The sequence below is a fragment of the Acartia tonsa genome, chromosome 3 (genome assembly GCF_053477335.1).
Source record: "Acartia tonsa isolate MP-2025a chromosome 3, ASM5347733v1, whole genome shotgun sequence".
Lineage (NCBI taxonomy): Eukaryota > Metazoa > Arthropoda > Copepoda > Calanoida > Acartiidae > Acartia > Acartia tonsa.
In genome coordinates, this window is record NC_137262.1 from 17,202,122 (window position 1) to 17,228,285 (window position 26,164).

At 32.9% G+C, this 26,164-nt stretch overlaps 1 protein-coding gene across 2 annotated transcripts in view; it reads right to left on the bottom strand.

Moving 5' to 3' along the window:
- Nucleotides 1-3,108: 3,108 nt before the first annotated feature.
- Nucleotides 3,109-26,164, bottom strand: part of LOC145315139 (uncharacterized) — a 39,682-nt gene continuing 16,626 nt past the window's right edge. The window contains exons 5-11 of one of the 2 annotated variants that reach the window (XM_080155186.1): nt 9,619-9,702; nt 8,861-8,916; nt 8,080-8,184; nt 7,680-7,785; nt 6,961-7,063; nt 4,450-4,516; nt 3,109-3,225 (exon numbers count right to left, since the gene is read on the bottom strand). In XM_080155186.1, coding sequence (XP_080011312.1) covers nt 3,129-3,225; nt 4,450-4,516; nt 6,961-7,063; nt 7,680-7,785; nt 8,080-8,184; nt 8,861-8,916; nt 9,619-9,702 — 618 coding nt within the window. In that variant the 3' untranslated portion in view covers nt 3,109-3,128. Of the gene's footprint in view, nt 3,226-4,446; nt 4,517-6,960; nt 7,064-7,679; nt 7,786-8,079; nt 8,185-8,860; nt 8,917-9,618; nt 9,703-26,164 lie in introns of both variants that reach the window. The other variant, XM_080155187.1, reaches the window with a different exon arrangement.

The following is a 26,164-nucleotide window of genomic DNA, read 5'->3' on the forward strand; positions in this document are numbered from 1 at the left end:
AATGTCCAATTTTGTACTATACATATTTTAGTACATGTTGGATTTCTTCGAGTTTTCGAATCCATCAAAACGTTTATTTTGTTAAAATGACAAAACAAAAATCAAATTCAAATATAAATTTAAAAGCAGTATTTTAGTAGTCATTTGGCGACGTAGCATTTTTGGTCTACTGGGCCTTTGTAATCTGATTATTTTATATCATCTGTCATGTATTTCAAAAGTACAAAAAATAAAGTACAAAGATACTCTAAAGCTTTTCAGGCTTGCTTATAGTCACTCGTTCTATATCTAGCCATTGTGGAGTTTCGTCCATGACGTATTATTTTTAGCAGAGCTACTTGACATTTCACTTTGTCTGTCCGTCCTTTAAGATCTTGCTAACTGCTCAAATAAATATATTCATGATCACTGAACATTTGCTCTTTAATTAATTTTTTCCTTTTGTCCATCCTTTTTTTTTGTGCATTCCTACCTATTGTTGTTGTAATTCTACAGGCCTAATTAACCCTTTTGGTTCTAATATAGTTTAAAATATAAAATATCGCTGGAATCAAACATTTCCCACAAACTGAGATGTAGTTAAATCAGGCCTTTGATATAAAAGCTACTGCTGAGAATTCATTCAGCAACTTTTAAATAATCATCTAATTAGTAAAACTATATTATGCAACTATTTTGTAGTTCTTTACTCTTTTTTTCCAGAATATGATTTTCATTTCCTGCATATTTAATATTATTTAACTTTGACTTTGAAATAGTTAGGAATAGTTGTCTTCAATCTAACTTTTCTAAATTCAAGGCAAAATGAGATTATAGGGTCAACTTTTGTTGTATGGTGCAGAGATACTCTACAAGTCTTATATAGGATCATACATTGGTCTTTCTACTTAGATATAAAGAATAGGAGAATTGGCAATATGATTGTGTAAATCCTAAAATAAAATTAAAGTAAAAGATCTTTAACAATTGAAAAAATATTTTATGTTAGCGAAAGCCTTTCGGATTTTCAATCACTTTCTGAAATTTCTAAAAAAAAAGATTCAAATAGAACTTGTTTTAAAATTTTTTGATTCTTTTGGTCTTTTTTGTCCTCTTTCTTTAAGTTCAGGATGTACACACAAAATATTGTTGTTAAATAAGTTAAGCACAGGCTTAGGAAGTGTCCTATCAAAATTTAGTGCTTCGCGATCAAAGCTACCCCCCTACGCTTATTTTTAAAATGAACCAAAAACAGAGGGTTAGAAACATGTTTTCCCTTTTGTCTAATTCCCCTCCGGGGCATATACCTGCGGTATCTAAACCCTGCAGGGCTACCATGTATCCAATACAATCGAAAAGTAAACCACTGACATCACAAAAAACTAACCTGCCTTTTACATTTTTTCTTTCTAAGTCATGAGGGTGAGGTTTCTCTAATCGACTAGAAACTTTTAGGTGAAGAGTCCAAATCATTATCCTCAATAGCCGCCGTTTGAATATTTATCATAAAATCTCAAAATTTAACTAAGTTAAACTGACTATTTGTCTACTTTAATACAAACTAGCGGCTACGCCCCTAGAGGCCTCTAGTGGATTTTAAATGTTTTTTTTTTAATTTTAAATATCTAATTTGAGAAATAGTTTGTCTATGATTAATCAGCTGTTAAATACACGCTAGCGACACTATGCAGCGGGAATATTTAAATTTTTTTCGATTTTATTGTGATTTCTCTTGGGAGGGTGGTGGTACCCTCCCCCAAAAAAGTTATAAACCTTCCCAGGACCTATGAGAAGCTACCCTGTTAAGGAGAACCCGATCGGTTCAGCGGTTAGCGAGATTCTTCGGTACAGACACACAGACAAACAGACAAACATCCTGTTACTTTAGTATAGGGATTTATTTGTTAGTATGATTTTTTCTTCTCATTAAAAAACGCAAAGCAACATAAAAGAATTCCTTAGCAATACCTCTAATAATTAATACAGTATATCATTTTTTTACACTGATTTGATAATTACAGAATGATATCTTAGTTTCGTGTCTGCTAATTAACTGTTCCTCTAATCGTATGTTTGATTATGAAACCGGCTACATGTAATATCTTAACAGTAATCGATATTATTGAACTTTTAACTTTTTTTTAACTTACAAAAGATATAAATTCAGAAGAATATTTTTGTACCTTTTAATATAGATCTACTTAAAATTAAAAAACTCCCCTTTTAATTATCTTTTATTATCATGTTATAATGCACAGTAAAAAACTAATACAATTCTATTTGATAGATTTCTCTCAAATATTTTAAGGATTTTAAAAGTTTAAGCTGGATTAAGCGTCTGAACGAACAAAAAACATTAAATAGATTTTTTCCTTAAAATAAATATTTAAATAAAAATATGAATTTGTGTTAATATTCTGTTTACCTACTGTTTTAGTTTTTGCAAAAATCTTTGCCTTACATGTTACATATAACATATATTTCAAATAAATTTTGAACAAAATCTTTTTCAATGGTGTTTTTATCACTTAATTCACATAAAACTAATAAACTAGGACAATCTAACAAGAGACAGGACTTGGGATTCGGAGAATAAAAGTTTTTCTTTGTGTGTATTTTAAATATCCACAAATTAAACAATGAGACAGTAATAAAGCAAAAAAATAGTTTATTTGTAAGATTTTAAATTAATTTTTATTCCAGTTTTTGTTTTGACTTATACAAATCTTGAAATCAGGTACAAATAATTACACACAAAATTTAAAGAATACATTTATGCCTTTCAAGGACTTGAATAAGAGAAAAAGGAAAAAATGCAAATTAAACTATAAAATTTATAATGTCTTTTATTTTTATGTTTTTCTTTCTTCTTCTTGTCATTGCTTAAAATGTTTGTTTGCCCTAAGAGGGAGGTGGAAGATACATAAAAAAAATATTTAACCGGGGATTTCCGCCCCGGAAACATGGTCTAATGGTCTGAAACATGGTCTAATGGTCTAAATCATGCTCATTGCCCAGGATAAATCAATTTTAAAGAAAATTATCGGTCAAGTCATAAACGAGATCTTATAGTGGACAAACTTTTAATGATTACAATAATAGAAACAAATAATATAAATTTTTATTCACATTTAATTACATTATGTTTCTTAAGTTAATTCTAAAATATAAGAATAAATAAGTAATGAAATACAGAGATGCAGAAATCGATGAAAACAGTTCTGACTTGGAGCCATAAACAACCTGAAAAAAAGAAAAGATTTTTTGTTGTTGCGAAGTTTCTCTACAGGTTTAATTTTCTTTCAGTACTGTGGTATTTTAACAATTGTTTATAGTGTTTTGAAATTGAACAGGACAGTTTAACTTTTATTTCTGCCGTATGTACCATAGCATACTTTAAATTCAGGAATTAAAAGAAGATTGCCCCTCTCCCCATTGTTAATGATAAGCCCCAAACTTTTGAGCTATTCATATCGGTTATATTGTTGTGTTATTGAAGTATCTCGACTAAAATGTCCAACCCCCAAAAAATTTTTAGAGGGTGAAAGACGACAAATATTACATAATTACCTTTTATGTAGGTATTAAATTTTAAAAATTTAATAACATCATAAAAATGAATGTTTTAAGCATTTTTTGAATAATATTTGCATAAAGTTAACAACATTTAAGGCAGCTTATATTAGGCTTGAAATTTGTAATATTACAGCAGTCTAACCCTTAAATAAGCTTTTCTGTGATGTTATACCAGAGAAAAAAAGTTACGGGGACCATTTTTCTTATGCTCAGAAACTAAGCAATTTCCTGAATCTAAGGAGTATACACATAATAGATGTTTTAATTTAGAGATTTAATTTAAAAGGTCCCCTTGGTTTTTGTTTTATGTACAAATCCCTATTTATTTTACTATAAGAGAACCACAAACAATTAAACCTTTTTAAAGGGCAAAGCTTTTCTATATTTCGGGTATTTCCGTCTGTCTCTGGTAGAGAAAATAATAGCTCCCATAGACGTCCAAGGGGGGGGGGGTAATGGGGTGATTACCCCCCCCCAAAAGCAAATTATCCCCCCCTTAAAAAAATTTTACCCCCCCCCCAAATAAAAAAGCTTGGACGCCCCTGATAGCTCCCCCTTAATTTTGATTTATTGAAAAATAATGAACGAGTCTTTGCTTGCTAGTCACTTTGAGGGACACCACAAACATTTTCTAAACTGTTTATCTATCTGTTTATCTCTATTGTAAAAGAAATATTAAGCTTTTATGCAGGATAAGAGATCACATATTATTTTAGTTAAAAAATCTTTTAGTTTTATATGAGAAGAGTTATCCAACTGCCATTGTGTCTGTCTGTAACGGATCTCACTAACTGATATGGTTCTCCTGTATAGTGAACCTTTTAATAGGTCTAGCGAAGGTTTATTACTATTTTTAGGGAGAGAACATGCAAAGAAATTGTTTCATTTTACCAATCTATTTGTGACGCAGAAGAGAAAGATTCTGAACTACCATGATATAGTTCTGCCGGTCCACTTTCATCTGAAATAAACAAAATTTAATTGTTTTTCCTTCAAATTTAGGAAAAGATTATTTGCATAAAAGACTGGTTGTTAGCAATGTTAACTTGTAATGCTAATAACGTTTCATGAATGGTACAGATTCAAATTGGTAAGCTTCATGCAGGTCTTAATTTTGACTTAAATAATGAAAAGTATGGTTTTGTAACAGGCATCGTCATTTTTCAAAAGCTATAAAGTTGACTTAATTTGTATGTTATCAAACTTGAATATTTAATAAAAAAATTGTTCTTATTTCTTTCATTGTTTTGCAAAAATAAATTTTACACTTGAAAATTGGCAAAAAGATTTTAGTCTAATTGCTTTAAATTACATTACGGTAAATTGCAGGAAAAAGCGTTAGCATGAAATGTTGTTTTCTGGGGGAAAATAATCAGTTTTACCCCAGACAGTGATCAGGGATAGGGGTAGAGATTCAGCGAATCTAACCATGTCTTTTTAAAAGCGAAGCTTTTCTGTAATTTGGGTCGGTCTGTCCGGCCGAGATAGATATCTTTTATTCGTTAATTTAGGCATGTTAGAATTGTCCTATCGATTTCAAACTTTGTATGGTGATTCCTGTAGTAGTTAGGTACGCTTTAGAAAGCGTAGCAACACTAATTATCAGTTTGATATGATTTTTGGTATTTTGATTCCTGGGATAACAAAGAACAATTTTATGAGCGAAGCAAATCTATAATCAAGTCCTAAAATGTAAGTATGTCCATAAACATTATCCTGTATCAAGCAGTTTTGCAAAAAATTTACTTACACTTTTGCTTTGACTCTTATACTTTTATATTCTGATTATTCAGTTCAGACACTATACAAGTGTTAATGTCCGTTTGTCCTACCGTTTCAGTGCTTCGCTTTCAGTGCTTCGCTTTTGTCATCCTTGTTTGTAAGTATTTTTTGTTAAACTAGCACTTTTTGTATTATTTTCACTTTTCAAAACATTTTCTAAGGAAAAAAATTTCCTTTCCTTTTACTCTTCTACTTTTGAAGCCCCTTATCTTTACATTTTATATCTATCTAAATATTTTCAAAAAAAAATATTGAACATTATTGTTCGAGCAAAAGATTATAGCACTTTAAAATGGTGTTTTAATGATACCGTATTTCTTACAGCATAAGATAAATGTTGGTAGCAGAGTTGCATTATTCCAAATGTATTTTTAATTACTACTATTTACCATTCTCTCAACTAAACATGTGTTTAGATAACAAAATTTCTATAGATGAAGAGTTGAGTAGATAATACTGCAAATCGAAGCAGCTTATAGTGCCTAATAAAAAATGACGTCATACTAAACAAATGACCAATGGTAGGCCATTGGTCAATTACAATGTAAAATGGCCTTTCATGACGTCATTTTTCATCAGGCACTATAAGCTGCTTCCTGCAGACTATTAAACCTTTAAAAAGTAATTTGAGACAAAAAAAAATAAAAATTGGGTAAGCTAGATTAAATAGGTATATAGGCAATTACAAATGTGCTGTACAGTTGGTAGGTATACCTATAGCCATTTTTTCCTTCCAACCATTACCTGTGATCATTTTAGTTATTTCTGCAAAAATTTTCGTTGTAAGTCTATGTTATTTTATTCTATGGTTCCATGTATTTATTTATTTCTTATGAGCAGTTTTTACACTTTTATCTGCAGTTTCAAAAAGAGATTCCTTCGCTTCACAAATAATACAATTTTAATGATAATGATAACTGAGAAATTCTTGTTTTTAGAAGGTAAAAAAAAGAGATGCAATTTAAAAAGGTCTTTAATATGAAAAATAGTTAAGTTTAATGATATTTTTAGCACCAGGGATTCTCTATTATCCTTACATGTTCGTTTGTCCTTTTAAGACAAAGCAGATTCTAAAGCAGGAAAGACTAGTCAAGTATGAAATACCTAACCATCCCAAAAAATGCTCATAACAAAAAAAAAGTTTTTCCGAAAAAGGGCAAACATAACCATTGTAAGGTTTGACCTCGGATGGGCTAGGTATATAGTATTTCATTAACTTTGTAGTTTAAATTGTTAAATATTATTCCGGGATTTATAATGTTTCTTTAAACTGTGTATTAGAAGTTAATTTATAGTTTAGGTTACAAATATGTTAATTTATACAGTATTTTGCAAGATAATGTATAATGTTATATGAATTATCTTATATGTATAGCATAGTGGTTTAATTTTAATTAAATCACATTTAGTTTGATAATCTTAAGATACTTAGTAGTACTAAAAGGCTTTTGTAATTCAAAATAACTTTTTATAAACTTAAATTTTTTTTTTGAGAAAGGACAGATTTGAAATATTGTTTCATGTGCTTAAGTATAGAAGACAGATTGTTGAATTGATAATCCTAAATCTGCCCTATTAAGAAATCTTACAGAAAAATCCCAAGTAGCTATGACAGAACTTTACCTTTAATGATATGCACATAGACCCAATCAGGACGAGTGTAAGATGGAACACAAGAATAGTTGCCACTGTCCTTTGCTAGGGTTCCATTTATACCAAGCCAGCCCTAGAATATAAACAGAAATAAGTACATATTAGAACACAAGAATAGTTGCCACTGTCCTTTGCTAGCATTCCATTTATACCCAGCCAGACCTAGAATATAAACAAGGATGACAACATCCACATATGTACAAATCAAAACACAAGAATAGTTACCATTGTCCTTTGCTAGCATTCCATTTATACCCAGCCTGCCCTAGAATATAAACAAGGATTACAACATCCACATATGTACAAATCAGAACACAAGAATAGTTGCCACTGTCCTTTGCTAGCATTCCATTTATACCCAGCCAGACCTAGAATATAAACAAGGATTACAACATCCACATATGTACAAATCAGAACACAAGAATAGTTGCCACTGTCCTTTGCTAGCATTCCATTTATACCCAGCCAGACCTAGAATATAAACAAGGATGACAACATCCACATATGTACAAATCAAAACGCAAGAATAGTTGCCACTGTCTTTTGCTAGCATTTAATTTATACCCAGCTAGCCCTAGAATATAAACAAGGATGACAATATTCACATAAGGACAAATTTTGTATGTTATCCCCAAGAACTTTTTGTGTTCATTCTGAAAGAGTTATGGCCCCTAAAACTATCAACTTACCTTGTATGTTAGCCCCAATGAAGTTTTAGTACTTATTCTGGAAGAGTTTGTTGCCCCAGGATCTATCAACCTGCGGTCCTTGAACCAGTGCATCACTCCATTATCCCTAATTAATATAAAGATGATTTACTAGTAATTAATGTATGGTACTTAAAGTGTCAATCTTGAAACTAGATCCTAATCAATCAGAATTCAAACTTTTCTACCGGCATTTTGAATCTGTTTTTATGTCCTAATGATGATCTACTAATGTCACCCATAAGGTATAAATACTCTGATGTTAACAATAACATGTTCACTCAACTTAATTTTTCCTTTGCTATCTATTACTCTAAGATTATAAGCTTAGAATGAAAAATAAGAGGATCCAGTTGGCTGCAGTTCCAGCTATTTATGTTACCTGTAATGTTGGTCAGGTCCACCAGGTCCCATGTCAACACTACATTTCAATGTCAGTTGACTTCCAGATTTTAGGTAGATTTCTTTCGGCCCAGGTATACTTGCCCTGCAACAAAATTCACTCAATGCATATTTTTATAATAAACAAATTAAATAAACATTATGTAACACATTTTGCAAAAAAAAATGAGTAAAAAATTGGGGAATAGTCCCTTTCGTCGTATTTTTAAATGGCTTTTTATAGGTTATTTTTAGGTTAGGTTAGGTTATATTTGGTTAGGTGATTGCCCAACAGGGTAAGGTAATTGGCCCCGCAGAGTTAGAGCCCCCCGCAGTGGCTAGAAATAGGATAAAAGCTACTGTAAAAAAATACGAAGAATCGCCCCATAAGGTGCGATGTTAGAAAAGGGACTATATTATGGTAATTATATATAATGGATATTCTGACAGGGGAATTTTTGTCTTCAATTTAGGTTGCAAATATAGTCCTCAGATATTGGGCAATAAGTTCCTCTGAGGTCAGGGTAGGTGATGGGTGTCGTTATAGGTATCATTATATTATCCAGCTCAGAGAAACATTTCATCAGGGTATGTGAGAATCTCTCAAAATATCCACTTATTTTATATCCATTTTACTAGTAGATAATTTTGAAATAAATCTGGTAAATATAATTTTTAAAAGATTTTCCTTTTCTGAATGCTTGATGTATTGGTTTGTTTTAGAGTAGCAGTAACAGTTCTGAAGTAGCTGCACTTATATCTATCAATAAAAATAAGATTACCTAGTTTCAACAACTTTTAATCGGACCATTGAGTACTGCTTTGGCTCCGAGTTTGCCTAAAAATCATTTAAATATTTAAAATTCGTAGCAGCTCTATATAAATTTATTTCCTACTGAAATATCATTAGCTAAAAATTACTCTTTTCCTTTTAATTTTTTAGTCTTACCAATGATTAATACTTTGCAGTATTTATAAACTATAAAATAAGATTTTGAACAACAACAATTGAATATGTTTAATGGAGAAGGCTAAAAAGTTATGATTATTTATATTCTTGTTTTCCTTAAATTGCATAATTTTTTTTGAATATTTATTCCAATGCAACGATTCAAATTTACTTTTAAAAACTTATAAAAGTACCTTTTTTTTGTAAGAAGAAAAATCGGTAAACCCTCCATTACACTAGAAGAAGACTTTTCACCTCCAATTTTAGTTTTTTTTTTAAATATTCGTTTTGTTTCTTGTCTAATTTAAGATTAGGAATGCACGCCCTTTCCCACTAAATACCTTGTTGAGCACTGATAATACCCTCCGCCCCCTTCCCACCTAGCCTTTTTTTTTTATATATATTAAAGATAAGGGGAAGGGGGCAGGGGTTACTTGTTGTTGTTTATTACTTTAGTTCAGGTTAGGTTAGGTTAAATTGCACAAGGAAATAAATTTTAGTAGTAATACTCCACAATTTCAGGCCCTAAAGTTTTTTTTTTTTTTTTTTTGGGGGGGGGGGGTCGGCCTAAAGCATATATACCTTTCCTACCTGACATTGATATTTGCCAGCATCTTCCTCTCCCACAAGTCCAAGTCTCAGCTCCCACATACCAAAACTTGGATGGTGGCGAACCTGTGATAAAATATTTATAGACTTAGGGGGAGGGGAGGTGAGTTTTTTAGGGATGATATCTCTTAGGATAGTGATGGAAAATTATTATAAACCTTTCCAGAACTTAAGCTACATTGTAAAGGAGAACATATCGGTTCAGTGGTTAGTGAGATACTTTGTTACACTCAGATAGACATCCGGTTACTTTTAAATAAGAATATACAAAAAGGCCTGAGCATTAGTTTAGCCATATTAAAAAATCTGACACGAAAAGAAATTACAAATCATGTGTAAATCTTTATTTTATGGTCTTATTTGAAACAAAGTATTCAATGGACAGCAAAAAAACGATAATGGTTTCTTAAGAAAAAAGTTTATACGATAGCTTTTTAAGAGATAAAAAGTTCTACAATCAAAATTATCAGACGGATATAAAGTACAAGGAATGAAAAGACATAGTATTTCTTATATCATAAGATTTATATCATATTGAAATTTTTTGCAACTATTTTGTTATAAAAAAATATTTCAAGTTTTGAAAAATCCATTTATCTCTTTTCTTGTCAACGTAATATTGCACTGTATCCTAGACGTTAAATTTAATTTAGATCAAGGATACAAACATCCAAAATAAGCGGAACTTTTTATAAGATTGCCTTGTGAGGCCTCCAACGACAACTGAAATTCACGTATAGGTGTCTTATTTTTTTCGAATTTAATACTAACTATTGCTCTAATTGTAGTAAAGTTTCTTCTAAAATAAATTAAATTTGCTCAGACAAGAATGTTAATATTGAAAAAACATTTAGACCAAAATGCATACCTTAAACGAAGTACATTTTTTAACATAAAATATATGTTATTTCAAAGTAGCCAATATGAAAATTGTAAACTTTATATAGCCTAGTTAGTAGTTCTGTCAAAAACGAAGAATTCTTAAAACAATTTATTTATCATATTTTCATATAAGTATTTTCATCAAAGAATACCTATATTTATACTTGAAGCAGAAAAATATATTTAACTTTAATATGATTCCAACTACTTTTTATCAACTAGGATGAAAATATCATTAAAATCGAAGGTCAACAAATCAGACAGACAAACTAACATTTAATAATTGAATATAGAGATGTGTCGCTCTTGACATAGTGCATAATCTTCCTGTAGAAATTATATTATAAAATTAAGATAAATAGGATAATTATATCCAATAAAACTTTTTTTGTCCGTAATGTACGGAACGACTCTAACCATAAGAAAGCTTCGTCATTACAAATATCATTTTTGCGCGTTTCGAAGCACACCTAACCTGAGGCCAGTCTAGGTTAAAAGAATAAACGACCTCAGTTTCCTGTTCGGCTTTTTAAATACAACTGGGAATTATATTTTAGATGGGGGACGAGTAAATTTTACTTCTTTCAATATCAAATATTGGGATTTAAAGTTTTAAAACTCAATGTTTATTTAGTTCACATCCAGACTTATAAATTTTATTTGTTCAAATTCATTTCGGTTGCGTGGCTACGTTTAACTTATTTTCTGTCGTTCGTTTATAGATTTCAAAATTTGTATCCCCCTATAAAGAGATGGTTGATTTGTCTACATATATGCCCTAATGGATAAAACAGTATAACAGGCGGTCCGTTGACCTATAAGAAGGTACATTATAAAAGATAGATAAATTAGTTCAGAGGTTAGCGAGATCCTTTGGTACAAACAGAAAGACAGACTCACAAAACATCTTGTTATTTTTACATAAGCATATAGTAACTTTGGCACTACCAAGGTGTTCTAAAATGCTTAGTAACTAGTGGTTATAACCTTTCTTGTTAAATTTTATTTCCTGATAGTTAAGTTTAAGTTTGTACAATATATTTGTTTTAAAAGGATGTCAATGTATATAAAAGCAATTTTTATCAAAGTACAGAATTCTTTTTAACTTTAAATATGATGACATCATCCATAAAAGCAATGCTTTGAAATCAAACGGAAGAACATACGAACATGAACACTTGTAAAGTGTAAAAACTTTATAAGTACAATTGTATATGAAGAACAAAAGTGCGATTGCATATATCTGGTAGACCGAGTATGTACTTTTAAAAAATACAAGGAAAAATCACAACTGCTTCTAAAATTAATACATTTAGTTTTGAGACTCTCTTAATAATGTGTATATTTAATTAATCATTCTAAATCTCGAAAATACAGTGTGTTTTTTTTTATGAGAACTTTTTTGAAAGAAATTTTAACCCACTTCTAGTTATCAGAATTTAATGATTAATGGCTTATTTTCTTCGTTTTTTAAGGCAATTAATAGAACAACAAAAAAATATTTCAGTTTTTATTTAAAAAGAACAGTAAAATCCAAAATTCAAAACTTAGTGGTCACCATCTAAAAATGGTTTTAGAGCATTTTTCTTGTGCTCAAATCTTCTGCCTCCTTCTTTGAGTAGGTGTATATGATCTCCATTTCAGCTTTGTTCTTAGAATGAGCCATATTTTGTAAACAGAAAAACCTAGCTCTCTGCTTGCATCTCTGAGATGTGCATCATCCTTGGATTGAAAGTAATCATTAACTTGTTTTATGTCATCGTCAGGTATTCCATTTCCCTGACGTTTCTTAGGCTGGGCATTCCCACCACTGTTTACAAAACCTTGAATTACTCGTCTGAAACAACTAATGTTTGGCACTTTCTTGCGGTTAGTAGGATAAAACTCTTTTTGAAAGGCTGTCTGAAGCAATTTGATATTTTTCACTTCGCCATACTTAAAAATTATCCATACATGCTGATCAGGAGAAAATGCAGGTTGGGGTGCCATGACGTTTGTGTTTGTCACAACATAATTAAAAGATTTTTTAAATTTTTCTTCGCGGATTTTCAAGTTGCCTTAAAAAACGAAGAAAATAAGCCATTAATCATTAAATTGTGATAACTAGAAGTGGGTTAAAATTGCTTTCAAAAAAGTTCTCATAAAAAAAACACACTGTATAATACAAAATATATAATTTAGAAAATCAGACCCTGATTTAACCTGCCATCTTAATGTGTATAAACTATTATACGCAATACGCAATAACAAATAATCCATCATAAGTTGATGGCTAACTTTATAAGTTAGGAATGTATAAAATAAGCAATTCTGGTCCTAAACACATATTTCTGCCACTGTAAAGGCTGACAGAAATATACAGGTTGTCTTTACACAATAGCTTGAAGTTTGATCCATATCAAATCAGAAGATTTTTATTTCTAGATAATATTTATTTTCTTTTTTGGCATATTTCTTTAAACTTTACCAAAATAAACTCCGCGTAGTTTCGTTAGAAAAGTTCTTAATGTACATCTGAAATTTTATTACAAAATAGCTGCAAACTGTCCATAACCCATATAAAGCTCAAAACAAATAGATCAATGGACTCTAGGATTAGTATTGGGTTATAATTTACTTGTCATCCTATCCTTACAAAACTTTAGTAATGGAATATGATCCAGGAAAAAGAACAAAAGGCTTAATGTCAAAAAGCCTGCAATATCCTATTACATAAAGAAGTTAGGTTTGTAGCTTAAGATTTTGTTTCTTCTAAAACAGTTAAGTTCTTTTTCTTCTCATATATGTCCTAAGATGTTTATTGGCTACTTTATTTTCAGATTAAAGTTTTGATATGGTTTCAGGTTTTTTCTACCCTCCCTTTCCTCTTCAAATTCAGAAACCACTAGATGCTAGTGGCGCAACCAATAGTTTCTTTAGCATGCAAATGTTTTGACAAAAACACATAATTTTAACCGTACTTTGTGAATTAGTTATGGGTAAAAACACAAATACATGAAAGTTAAAGAGTACATTCGCTCCTGCGAGCATTAAATTGATGAAAATCAATTTTAAAGTTGTAAATATTTTTTCTATTAAAGAATGACATCATCCTGTATTTGAATTCAAAGTTTAATATTGAAGTTTAGCTACAAGTTTACTAAATGCAATGTCGATTAAAAAAATTAATAACTTTTATTTTAATTTACAAACAATGTTGGTGTTAATTGTTGTTATGATATGATTTAAATTAAATTCTTTATAAATAAGCACAACTCAAATTATTCAATTCTTAAATATATTATTAAAATTCTTACATATATGTCGTGTCTAGCGATACATCTTGTGAATTATTCATCGATAGTAATCCGGATCCAGTTTAAGGAAGCTTTTTTATAGTGCCTATAAAGAATTACGTTATACTGGCCCATCATTGGCCAATCAAAATGTTTACTAGCCTGCCCATGGTACTTTAGTCTGTTTATTGGTCATTGGTATTGTATGACGGCATTTTGTTACAGGCACTAAAAGGGCTACCAGTTAAGCTTATGACGTATAGTAATAGCAAGAACAAACAGCTAAATATTCTTATAAAGTGTATTAATTCAATACAAGGTTAACATACAATAATAACATTAATATTAAGACAACTGTTCACTTTTATGTTCGTGTCGTGTTGCAGAGCAATGTCTTGCTCCGAAACCGTTGACACAAGAACTAAAAGCTAAACTATATAATACATGCATTGCTCTTAAGTCAGGAAGAAAGGGACTATACATCACATTTCTCCCTGGCTTTAACATGAACCTGGATTTCAAACTGTAATATTTCAGATTAAATATACAATAGGTTTTACATGTTAATTATCATAGATATTATAAGTAGCGTTGAACGCTTATTAAATAGATAATAGTTGATCTGGTATGACACCTGCCATATTTTTTTTTTGTTTTTTATATATTTTTATTCCAGATCTTTAAACACTTCATATACATATTTTTTTATTTATTTTGGTTCCTTAGAACTCTTTTTGTGTTTTTTTTTTTATTTTCCTTTTTTCTTTATGTGTTTTTTTTTTTCTTTTTAATATTTTTTTAAGAAAAAAACATTGATTAACATATAATCATTGAAAAATGCATTGATTAACACCTAATGCATTAATTACATAGTTATCATAAATACATGATATAAAAATAACATTGGTTAACATATAACCATCAGATTTAAGCATGGTATTATAGAGCATTAATATGAAACATGAATTTTAAACTTTTTTTGAGACTACTACTGCCTCAACAAATATTAAATACATAAAATAAAATAAATATGAATTAATACACATAACTATAATTATTACTTTCTTTTTCCAGATGTTCTGCTCTTCTTGCCAGATTCTTCAATATCCATGGGCATGATAGCTTCATCATCATTCACTCCAAGTTTTGCGGTCTCATCACACAAGCCGTCTTGAGACATCCTTGCCTCAGTATCACCAAGCATATGAAGACATCTTTCAAATCCACTAGTAACCGCAACCGAAATCGAGGTTGCAACGTTATCAACCTCCTCCTGATTATCCAAAATCTTTTGATGCTTACGACTAACCTCCTCTCCAAATTTATCCAGCATCATCAATATTCCAGGCGTGTGTTCCATTCTCATTTCCTCCCTCACTTGTTCATCAACACGCCATTGCTGATTTGACAATTCAAGGTCCAGACAAACAGGAATGTTCGGATTTAAGGGCTGATCCATCTGAACACAAACAGGATCCCCAAACCGAGTAACCAATTTGAAATCACCTTCAAACCACTCATTTACTTTGTGTTCAGGATTAAACTTCCACTCAATATTGGTTGTCAACAAATTTGTATAAACGTTTCCATCCAACTCCAATCTGATTTCCTTCACTACATTCTCTAAAGTGGTACTTGGATCACATAACAATATCTGCTTGGCTAGAGTCGGACGGAGACGCTTGCAGCGCATCTGCATTTCCCAGGTCAGAACTCTTGCGTCTACTTTATCATTCAACAGACTACCTGCATATGTGGCACTCACCAGGTTATCAATTATTTCTCTTTGACCATCCAATCTAACATAACGTATCTCAGCAGGCATCTCTCCACTGGTGATTAAACTCACCGAATTCATGTTTACAATGCGTGGAATGTAGACTGTTAAGTTCATGTATTCATTCACCTGAATGGAGTCAATAAACACTTTAGCACTCAAATCCTGTTCAGACTTTCCATCAAGCCAATCTTTCTGTAACTCTAACAAAGTTGTGGATGGCATTTGCTTCAGAATAAAGCTTACTTTATTCACGACATCTTTCCAATGTGCCAGGAGCCGGATAGCTGACACAACCTGCGTCTTCAACCTCGGATCAACGCTGTTACCCACCGTTCTCAACACCGTCTGAAGGCTCATTTTACCATCTGCAGGTATGACGTCAATTTTTGAAAGTTGATGCCAATCCTCAAGTTCCCCCATATGTTTGATTATGGGTAACAATTCGCCCAACGTTTGACAGCTTTTTCTCTCATCTCCATCCAGGTATTCAATCTTAGCAAGCAACACCAAACTTGGTAAATTTTCGCAAACAAGCTTAGAGAAAAATATGGTCGCACTCAACTTATTCAAACTAGTTGTCTCGTTCCATGACAACTTTCTATTTATAGCTTTAGAATGCTCACCAGCCGCCATCAGGTTGAGGTGTCTTGAATTCTGGCTGGTAAAGATAGGGATCCTGTCCACAGGCCAGTCTATGGAGTGGATGCATCTTCCCATCTCCAACTGCACCGATAACATGTTTATCAAATTCAACTTAAACCTTGGTTCATTATCAATAAGACGAGCTAAATCTGCCAGTGGCATGTCCTCACTGCTCAAAAATATGTTCCTTGTCGCCCTGCCCACACTCAACGTGGGCAGCTCAACGCGCGACATTACCAACACCAGCCGGGATGCAGAGTTGCTGACCAATGCAGATACTGGTAGACCAGGTTTGACTTGATTTCCTTCATTGACAGATTGTTTGTGGCGGCCATCTTCTTCATTGCTCAATAACTTTTGATTCATTGTTGCCGCCGTAACCAACCTGCAAAAATACAATATAATTAAATTTCAGCATAAAAAATTTAAGATCTAGCATTAAATTCTTCCTCAGTAAATCTTTTTTTATGACACCATGAACAACAACAATACAACAATGCCAACATAGGAATTATACCTAACAACAACATTAACACAATCAAAACAAACTTGGCAAACAATGGTAATATATCTTTGAACAAATGTTCTAAACCAAACCAAGGACCTGTAACCTGTTCGAAAAATGACAACTTATGATCAACAAAATCCAATTTAGAAGCTTGTCCATTAAAATCCTCAAAATCCTCTAATCCCTGGTATTTAATAGTCTTATTAAAATCAGCAATAAACACCTTTTCGTCGTTCAGAAAAATCTTTTGTCCCACGTGTTCTGATTTTTCATTGGCAATATGCAGAAGTTCGAGTCCCTGCCCCTGATTCCCAAGGAACAAATTAGCTGTCAACTTCAAAAATACCGGACTTTGCGAACAATTTAACAATTTTATATCCTCTACTGCTACAATCATTCTACTATATTCTTGTATTCCAACTGTTTCACCTTTATAATCCACCATCAAGTGTCCTACTGCACATCCATAATCCACACCTAACTTTACTGGAATTTCAACCGCTGTACACTTTTCATACTTAGCAATTTCTCCCAGGTATATAATTCTGAACCCATGATGCATCTGTACATTTGACCTAACTTCTGTTTGAGCACATCTAGAAATACTAAAAAGTTCCATCATCCTCTCATTCCTTTCTCTACTAGCCAAAAACATAGCATTCAAATCAAATCTAGCTTCCTGTTTTAACAAATCCCCAAAATAACTTCTAACAGCCGCCTTCGGTTCCTCTAAAAACTTGATACCCTCCAATTCTGTTACAAAAATGTTGAAATCCAGATGCTGCAAAGTAAGTTTCTCTGTTCCCATAATTTTAACTAAAATATTCCTTTCCAAGTTAGAAACAAAAAGTTGTTCATTCCAAGTAGTTAAATTGAATGTATCTTGAAAAACTACCTTAAAATTACTGGCCGGTTTTCGTACTACATACGGAAAATATGGAGAAGTTGATGTTGCCCACAAATGATTATCTTCAAAATTCGCCACAATCGTCTTTTTATCATAATCCATAACAACATTTCCCTTGATCAAAACGGGTGTATTTTTCACTAAAATATGCAAAGTCCCAACAGCAAAACCTAAATTGAACCACATATTGTGCGCGTATATTCCCAGTGTCTTGCATTGAATATTTTCACCACCAACATCCCAGAAAGGTGACAATGTTCCATTAACTGTGAAACTGTGAACAGTTGGCAAGTCTATATTTACTTTAAAACTAATACCATCATGCTGATACTTGCCAGAATGAAAAACCCTTCTACATTCGTCCATACTCAACTCTACCTGTTTTTCATGTGGCACGTCTAGTACGTGCACATGACTCGCGGTACCGCAAAACCAGCGCTCCAATTTTAGTCTAACCTCACAACTAATGGCTTCTGACAATATAAAATCGGTTTCTGCTAACCCCAATAATTCCACAGATCTAACCGGTTCCATCCTATCATGCAAACAGGCAGCTGATCTAAGTTCAACATTACTTATTTGAGAACAATCATAAGCTGCTAACCGTGGATCCTGTGACGTATACATACCACCAACAACAATCAAACAATAAACCTGCATCACAACAACAAATAACAAAATATCCAAGTACCTGACTCCTCTATCATCCTTGGATTTCTTCACAGGTACTGGTCCAGCACGTCCACTCTTTGAACTACAAGCGTCCGGTGACCTCTTGCGCATACCACGATCTCCATCTCGTCTATTCCGGTCATTCCGGTCATTCCGGTCATGTCTATCACCGCCGCTTCCTCTCTTGTCATCACGCTCCCTACGGTTCTCGTGGTAATCTCTTCTCCTGCAAATATTATACAAATTATTACAAATATTATTTTTTAATCAATTTTGCGAGGTTCCTAGTTACTACATCGGCTACTGAATAACGTTCTAATCTGTCTTTTTCTCTGTTTTGTCTATCCTCTTCTAATTTTTGTAATTGCACTTCATTTGTAGAACCTTTAGGACGACCTTTAACAGGAATAGTCTCAGACATTTTTTGCAATTTTGCATTATCTAACGATCTATCTAATTCATCCTCCTCAACATCTCTACCTCGTTTAACACTTCCCCTTCGTTGTTCCAAGTTTACAATTTTACTTTGCAATTTTGGAAAAGTGTCCTCTAAAATACTCATCCGAGACTCTAACTCTCTAGCAGATTCCATGTTAACATCCTCTACACCCAAACTGTTGTCTACTAAGCTATTATCAGAGGCATAATCTCCATGAAAAACACTATCCTTACTAATAGTAGAATATGTAGAGTCTAACTTAGTTTTGTCAGTCATATCATTTGAATCTACACTATCAGAAATATGAGTACTTTCCAAAGTATCACTAAGATCCTCAACTAAATCATCTAAATTTTCATTATCCTGAGATACTTTTGACCTTTGCTGTGACAACCCAACACCCAAAAAAGATTTCTCCAAAAAATCTGGTGTTACCTGTCCATCCTTCCGCCTTCCAACCACCTCTGGACTAGCGCCACAACTATTCTCCTCTTCAGAAACACCTGAACAAGTTAAATTTCTCAAAGTATTGGGAAAGTCATAGTTTACTTTCAAGGTATTATCCACAGAGAAACATTCATCTGTAATCACTAAGTCAATCTTTTCATCTGGAGTCAAGTCTAAAGTACTCTCAATAACATATATTTTATCTCTTGGTACAATTCTCACCCCTTTATCTTTCAATCTACACTTTTCTAGGGGTTGAACCTCGAATAAACTATCAGAAATTGCTTTTGTCACTAAACACGGACCCACCCATAACGAGCAGAGTTTACGAGCTACACCAATCGTTGTGACGTCATAAAAAATATAACAATAGGAATTTATAGCTACCGGCCGACCTATCCTTTCTGTATTTTCTACCTGCAAATACTTCTCAGTTCTTTCTTGTCCAGTCCTCCAATTCTTGTCAAGGCACTCCAATAACTCTGAAAAATTCATATGTTTAATTTTCGAGCGTCTTAACGGGTCAAATGAGTCAAGTGGAAGCTTAGGGTTTCTTAGGAACATCTTAAAATACGGGGAACATCCTAACCTCCGATTGAAAGAAGTGTTCATACAAAATTGTGTAGCTTTAAGTTTATAAGCCCAATCTCCATCTTGAAAACGTAAATCAGTCTTAAGAAACGAATACACCGATTGGTTGTATCTTTCACTGTAATTCGAATTTGCTGATCTTGGAGGGATAAAAATTTGTTCAATTCCCAACCTTAAACAAACTTCCCTAAAAACTTTTGATTTGAAGCTTTGTGCATTGTCAGTCCTAATTCGCTCGCATAGTCCCCAAACAGAAAACAAATTAAACTTCAGACATTCAATAATTGTTTCAGCTTTAACATCCTCAATAGCAAACAACCACACATATCTAGTACAACTGTCAACTACTATTAAAATGTGCTTACAAATGACTCCATTATATTCACACTCATTCAAAGGACCTAAAGCATCTATGGCCAACTCTGCCATAGCTTCCCCAGCCAAAGGAGAAAATTCTATATTATGATTATGTTTAGGTTTTTTACGTCTATTCAAACAAATGACACAATTTGCAACTGCCGCCGCTACATATTTAGATACATAGGGAAAAATGAAGTGACGATTAATCCTGCTCAAAGTTTCCAAATAACCCCTATGCCCCGCTGTAACATCTGCATGAGCTAACAAGAAAACTTTATTGTACATTCCAATAGGTACCACTACCCGTTCAATAAATTGAAATTCTTTCTGAAGCCGCATAGGTGAAGTCAGGATAATTAAACCATCCTTATAACTCAGATGTTCAAAAAATCTTAATATTTGTTTACCACGATAAGGCATTTGAGACAATTCTCTGGACGTAGGTTTGACATTATTTACAATAAATTTCCTCACCTCAACTAAAACAGGATCCTTCTCCAGGCTACGACTAAATTCTCTCGCCTTCAATCTGGATGATATTTGACTGGCCGTCTCTGCTCCAATTCCTGCAATAAGACATAATTTAGGATCTTCCAATTGATATACAGTATCCAATATTAACTCTCCTTGTTCGTCTGTCGATAATTTAGATATCCTATCTTTACTATCCTTTAATGCAGTACGTGACAATATATCAACATTAGTATGCATCTTGCCCTGCCTATGTACAACCTCATAACTGAAGGTGGATAAAAAATTTATCCACCTTATGGTGAGACCAACAAAATATCCGTTCTGCCTCCAAGTAGATAGATGTTTCAGTGCAGCTGAATCAGTTCTCACGATAAACTTCTTGTGTCTCAAATAACATTCAAATCTTTCAACAGCATTTACTAATGCACATAATTCTCCTTTATGTGCTGCATAATTGGCTTCATGAGTTGAACAAACACGTGACCAACACGATATCATCTTCTCTTGTCCATTTTGTTTTTGACTTAACACCGCAGACATAGCTGTAGATGACCAATCTGTATCCAACACAAATGGTTCAGCCTCCATTCTCCAATCCGGGAACGATTTACTTATTTCTTCACAGAACAATTCTCTAGTCTTTGTAAAAGCTTCCATACTTTTTTCATCCCATTCTATTTTACTACTGTTTCTAAATTTGTTCAATGGTGCTGTAATATCAGAAAAATTCTTGAAATATGAACCATAATAATTTATGAAACCAGTAAATCTTTGAATATCTTTACCTGTTTCAGGTACTGGCCAATTCTTAATCTTTTCAATATATGCTTGGTCCATAAATATGCCTTCTGCATTTATAATATGGCCCAGAAATTTCACTTCCTCTGCAAACAATGTACATTTTCCAAGATTAATCTTGAGGCCTGCTTCACAGAATGTTCGTAGTAGAATATTCAAATGTTCCAGATGTTCCTCCACATTCATACTATATACAAGAACATCGTCCAGGTAAACTAGGCAAAATGCCCTTAATTCAGGACTCAAATCCATTACTCTATCCATCAACTTTACAAATGCACTTGGAGCATTGGTCAATCCAAACGGAAGCCTCTTGAAGCAATATTGCCGTCCATTAGAACAAAATGCTGTATATTTCCTGACAGATTCCTTCAAATGCATTGAATTATATGCTGAAGTTAGGTCAATAGACGTAAAAATCTTCTTTCCTCCAAGTTTGTCAAATAGCTCACCAATGTTAGGCAAAGGGTAACAGATCTTCTCAGTTATCTCATTTAATGAGCGGTAGTCCAGGACAAAACGGACTTTCACCTCGTTAGTATTTCCAACCTTCTTCTTAACAGCAAAAATTCCAGAATTAAACGGTGAATTACATTCTTCTATCACATCTGTTTCCAACCATAAATCAATCTGTTCTTTTAGTTTCTCTGCATGATGAGGATTGAGTCTAATCAGCCTATTCTTGAAAGGTTGAGCTCCAGGAACCAACTGAATATCATACTCCTCCAAAGTACAAGATCCAATATCCGTAGGATCAATCGATAATGCCTTGAAATTCTTTAAAAACAAACCAACTATCCTTCCTTTCAAAGAAACATTATCCTTTAAAAACGGAACTTTATCCAACTTCAATTTATCTTTAATAAAACGAATCTTCTTTAATGTTGTTGACACATCTTCTTTAACCCTGTTCTCTTGCAGCATTGCTATCTTCTCCGCCACAAACAAATTTCCAACCAAAGTACCAGCAGGAACAGATTTCGTAACAGTTTCAAAATTCGTGATTTTAGTCATAATTTTACCGTTCTTTCCCACCTCAGTAATTCCTTCGTTTATCAACAAGTTGTTTCGGCTACAGTAACCTTGTCTAGGAGCTATATAACACAACTGTCCTTCAGGCATATTTCCTTTAGTTGAAACTTCTACCACCACTGTACTCAATGCAGGAATTTCTATTCGATTTTTCAATGAACAAATCCATTTTTGGTCTTGTAACTCAGCTACATTAATCTCAGGTTTCTTAGTTCTTGCTTTCTCCATTTTCTCCAAAACTGTATGAACCAAATTCTTCACTACAATTTTCCGTTTAGCTACTAAATTCACACTGATTCCATGCATCTCAATCCTGTTGCCGTCTTTGGCAAATATCGTCTTCACGTTATTTTTGTTCAACCAATAACTGCCTAGGTTCATAGGTACAGTCATGCCGGAAATAACAAAACAATCTTCTTGAAAACTGTGACCTCCAATCTGAAATTCAACATTCCGAACAACACCATCAATCTTGATGCTGGAACCCTGCACGCCTGTTGCTTTCGAATCCGTTTCTTCAATCACACAATCAAGCTTTCTAGCCAACACTTGAGATATCAGGCAGCCTCTTGCATTGCCGCTATCAAATAAGGTCAGGATTTCCATGCCACCAATCTTTGTTGGAACATAGACTTCAGCCGCTCCAGCCGCCATCTCAGAATCTTCATGAAACTTATAAAACAGCTATCTAACTCACACCAACAGTTATGAGGTTGTAACTATCCAATTGTCTATCAAATAACTACCTATCTGTCTACAACAAATAACAAAAGAACTGAATAAAACAATTCACTCACCGACAATATTTCATCCACCAACAGAAACGTCCAAAAATATCTCTTAATCCACAATCAACAACAGAAATTCTCCGGCCAACAGAAACTCCCCAAACTATTTGTTAATCCACAATCAGTAAACTTCTCTCCGACCAATCTAAAATATTACAAAATTTTAGATGCCAATTGATGAAAAATCACTGTACATAAGAATTAATATTGATATTAATATATATATAACAAATTTACAAGACTATTTTTCGAACAGCAATATATATATATAATGGTAATCAAATGGTAACAACATGAAATCATAACAACTCACCATCAAATAAATAATGATGACAGTATCTCCCAATCACCAAAAACACTCTTCTCAGCCAATCTAAAATAAATACAATGATTTTAGATGCCATAAATAAATGTTTCACTGAACCAATAACTTGTAACACAATAAAAGAAGTTGTATTAAGAAATATGACATGATCAAACATTATCAATCACCAAGCAAATTAATCTTTCCAAATACCATAAGTTCAATTCTTTGAAATTCAATAAAATATTACCTAACAAAACTATTATTGTCAGATTAAACTGAGATGTATAAAAGGTTTTAAAGTCGAAATTCAACTAACTATATATCTCAATACCTGAGAGCACTTTCTTGCGCAGCTTTGCTTCTCTGCGCAGCTCAACTTTCTGCGCATGGCGCGCTCCACGCCCGATAATCATTTCAGCTACCTCTATACACCGCCCCATATTGCGCATACCAGCTCTGAGAGACAGTGCAAATTTCTTTGCAAATATGGTCACTCCCCCTTTCTCTCAAACAAAAGAGACAGCTCCCCCATATCTGCGCATACCAACTCTGAGAGGTAGTGCAATATTCGTTGCAAATATGTTCACTCCCCCTTTCTCCTCCAACAAAAGAGACAGCTCCACCATATTTGTGCATACCAGCTCCGAGAGACAGCCCCTCTCTTCCTTCATAGAAAGAGACTTCTCCACGATTATATCTAATGCATTATAACAATTTTGCTTCATGAAATTCTAAACTTCATTAAAAATTTTGCTGAATCAACATCACTAAATCGCAATATAATTGTTTTAAAATCGAATACTTTAAATCACAATAACTGACTCATCTTTTAAAACAATTTTCCACATTTCATCAAAATTTAATACTTTTCAAATATCTAATTTCACATTTTTATCAAATTTAATTCAATTTAAAATTCAATTTAATATTTTTCAATAGCAATTTTACAAAATTGTATTCCTAATTCATTTTTCATTTTCACTTTTTATTATTCTTATCCCTGTTAGACTCCACAACAGTCTGAAACAAAAATGAATTTTCATAATTTCAACAAAACATAATCAAAAACTAAATTAATTATTTTGATTTCCATTATAACATAATCTCGTAATTTCATATAGGCTTATAAACAATATGTTATCTTTTCATAATTCAAAATAAACCATCAAAATAAATTATCACAAAATTAGAGTTGCTTCGTTCACTCTTTATCATTAATTTTATTTTGTTGTTGTTTATTTACAATGCGCATAAATCAAAACAATGCCGCGTAACAAGTAGAAAATGGAATAAGGTTTTATGATTATAATACATTCAAAACATTAAAACCATAAAATGTCATCTATAATAGCATTATTCCATGCCTCGACTTCCGCTACAAGGTCGTCATCATAATCGCTTGCCCCTAAACCATCGACATGCGCCACTTCCTTCGTATCCTCCCCTTCTTTCACCTCTCCTTCAATTTCACCAACCAATTTCTTTTTATCCAAACTATTTTCATTCTTTTTAAAACTCTTTTGCCCCGTCTTATAAGGAACAAAAGGCTTGTTTCCCCACCGCAAAAAGTATTTTCCTTTAGGATTAGGCAACTTTTTATCTCTAATATCAAAACAATCCCTCATCATGTGACCCTTTCTGTTGCAATAATAACAAATAAAACCACCTTGAATTGCGCCAATTAAAGGAATAAGTTCAGCTGGTCCACCAAATTCATCAGCTAAATCAATTTCACATTGATTTATTTCATATGACAAATTATCTTCATCACTAACCTGATCAATAGTTACAGGATTTGACTTGGAACCAACGCCACCAACCATCGTCTTAGCCAAAGCCATCTGGTTTGTTGTACATCCTCTAGCCATTGACCCTGAAATTTGATTAAATTGTAGCCCTTTAACAATCAATTGTGCTTTAACTATTAACTCTGTCCGAAACTTCGTTATCATTCGCACTTGTCCGTCACGCTCCAAATCCAATGCAAATTGACGCATCTGATTAGCCAAAAGTGGAGATAAAACCACATTACACACTTGAGAATAGAAATCCATAAACATATCATCAGTTGGTTTCGGATACGCACGTTTCCAGAAAGATAGTATCTTATCAAAAAATGCATCAATCTTATCATTCTCATGTTGCTTAACACTCAAATACGCATCTTTACACACATTTTTCATGTCGGGTGGTAAAAATGTCTCCCGCATCTTACACAAGTACCCCTTTAATGTTAATTGTCTATTCTCCATATCAGCAGGTTTTAGTGTATAACCACAAGCGGTTCTTACACCCACACATTTATCAAACAAAATTTCCTTACACACTTGATGATTAGTCATATGATAACGTCTAGTAGTCATCCAAAATCTCTCCAAATAATCATCAAAGAAAATCACATCATCGTCAACTGCAAATTCAGGCGCATTTTTTCTGAACTGATCATCAAGTTTAGCACATGTTTCATTGTACCTATGCACATTCTCCTCCCCCTGCGAAACATACAGAGATCTATCTGGTACATAAACAAGAGATTTACACCAACTAACCTGCGAATCACTCAGTCCAGCTTCAAAAAAATTGAGCGTATTAAAATCCTCCACATCAACCTCAGAAAGGGCTGGCC